Source organism: Poecilia reticulata, linkage group LG7 (assembly GCF_000633615.1).
Source record: "Poecilia reticulata strain Guanapo linkage group LG7, Guppy_female_1.0+MT, whole genome shotgun sequence".
NCBI classification, from domain to species: domain Eukaryota; kingdom Metazoa; phylum Chordata; class Actinopteri; order Cyprinodontiformes; family Poeciliidae; genus Poecilia; species Poecilia reticulata.
This window is the reverse complement of record NC_024337.1, coordinates 31,289,112-31,291,242: the sequence shown is the minus strand read 5'-3', so window position 1 is coordinate 31,291,242 and position 2,131 is coordinate 31,289,112. Positions and strand designations below refer to the sequence as shown.

General features: G+C 53.4%; 1 protein-coding gene across 1 annotated transcript in view; it reads right to left on the bottom strand.

Annotated features, from left to right (window-relative positions):
- Positions 1-2,131, bottom strand: part of LOC103468121 (myosin-7-like) — a 29,766-nt gene that overhangs the window by 8,278 nt on the left and 19,357 nt on the right. Inside the window, exons 16-21 of the mRNA XM_017305662.1 lie at positions 1,818-1,983; positions 1,187-1,310; positions 976-1,112; positions 589-759; positions 427-511; positions 61-303 (exon numbers count right to left, since the gene is read on the bottom strand). Coding sequence (XP_017161151.1) covers positions 61-303; positions 427-511; positions 589-759; positions 976-1,112; positions 1,187-1,310; positions 1,818-1,983 — 926 coding nt within the window. The remainder of the gene's footprint in view (positions 1-60; positions 304-426; positions 512-588; positions 760-975; positions 1,113-1,186; positions 1,311-1,817; positions 1,984-2,131) is intronic.

Below are 2,131 nucleotides of genomic sequence, written 5' to 3'. Positions count from 1 at the left end.
TGCAGGAGGCTCAGCTGCAGGAGGCTCAGCGCAGCAGCGAAATGCCGCGAGGCGCCGCACCTTGTTCTCCACTCCGTGCCGCTCCTTCTCCACTCTGGCCAGCGTCATCTCCAGGTCGTCCACGTCTCTCTTCAGGGACAGCACCTCGTCCTCCAGCTGACGCTTCGTGGACGTCAGGCTGGCGCTCGCCTCCTCTTCGTCCTCCAAACGCTCCTGCATCTCCTTCAGCTTGGACTCCAGGCAGATTTTGGACTGGATCAGCTGGTTGCAGCGGTCCTCTGCGTCCATCAGGTTGTCCTGCTCCTGATGGGATCAAAAACTCAGATTGTTTCTGTTCTGACGTCAGCGGCTGGTTGGCTTCAACCCCCCGGGGTTTAAAGAAGGAATAAAGATGTGGAGGTGAAACTGAAGCTCAGTGTTTCTTACAGCTTGCAGCTGCAGAGCCAGATCCTTCTTCTCTTGGACCAGAACCACCTGCCGCTGCTCGGCCTCCTGCCGCTTGACCTCTGACCTGATGAAGAAGAGCCCAGCCGTCAGAGAACTCTGGAGAACGTTCTCCAGATGTTTCGTTCTAACATGGAAGCGGACCGTTCAAACGCTTCCTTCAACTTGGCGAAGTCGTCCTTCAGAGCGGCCAGCTCCTTCTCCACCTGGGCGCTCCTCAGCAGGGGGCGGAGCTTGTAGAAGAGCATCATCCACGGCCAGGTGCGCACCGAGAAGAAGGCCCTGAGGTTGAACTGGATGACCGAGGAGGCGTCCCTGACAGGAAGAACCACAAACATCCAGCTTCACAGTCCAGTCCGGGTTTTACCAGAACCCGGACTGGACTGGTTCTGGCAAAACCCGAACCAGTCCAGTATAACTCAGTAAAAACCTGGATCTTCTGCACATGAATGACTGAACAACATGGCTGCTGCAGAAACAGGAAGTTAGCGTCTTCATCAGAACAGGAAGCCTGACGGCGGCCATATTGACCTCTTCAGCTTCAGCTCCTCAAGTTCCATCCTCATCAGCTTCCCGCGGCACTTCGCCTGGACGGAGGTGATGATGTGGGACAGACGGCCGTCCCTCATGTCCTCCAGCTGTCCCAGCAGACCGGCCTTAAAGAAAACCTGAGGGGACAAACGGAGAGGAGTGTGACTGAATCGTTCGTTCGGGTCAGACTGGGAGTCGGCCGGTTTTCCACCTTGCTGTGTCCGAACTTGTACTGGTTGTGGTCGATGTCCAGGGATCCCAGCAGCTTCTCCGCAGCCTTCCTGCTGTCCATGTACGAGTCCTCCGGGATCGCAGACGGGTTCAGGATGCGGTACCTGACAGGAGGCGACGCATCGTCCTTCAGTTCATCAACGTTCAGCTAACGTTTGGTGGTTTCATAGATTAAACCGAAACATGTTTAAAGCCACGTTTAGATCGTCACAATAAGTAATAAATCAATTAATCACCTGACAAACACAATCGATATTATCTTTGAGAATGTGTTCTGACATCATTATTACCTTTATGTTGCTGAAAATGGTCTCTAAACAACAATATATCATTTATTGCAATGACTTCTGGGACATTTTATCATCCAGCCAGATGTGTTTATGTGCAGTTGCCATGGTAACAGGGATGCCATTTAAACGGGATGTTAGTTTCGTGACACAACGATTCATGGATCAGAGTGAAAACGCTCTGAACTGAAAATGAGTGAAAAGGTCAAAGTTCACAGAAGAAAACCCTGCTGACAGCCTGGAGGTCTTTAAAGACGGCCGCAGGGGGACCGGCTCTGACCTTTGACCCAGAGTTCCTGTGTCGGGTTAAAGTTCGGGACTCACCGCTGTTTAAATTCGGCGTAAGCGATTCGGTTGGGAAAACCTTTCCGGCAAATCCGGATCCCCTCCAGAACCCCGTTACACCTGAGCTGGTGGAGAACCAGGAAGGGATCCATCACACCTGGAGACACACAGGGTCCCGTCAGCAGGAGGCGCACACACACACACACACACACACACACACACACACACACACACACCTGGAGACACACAGGGTCCCGTCAGCAGGAGGCGCACACACACACACACACACACACACACACACACACACACACACCTGGAGACACACAGGGTCCCGTCAGCAGGAGGCGCGCACA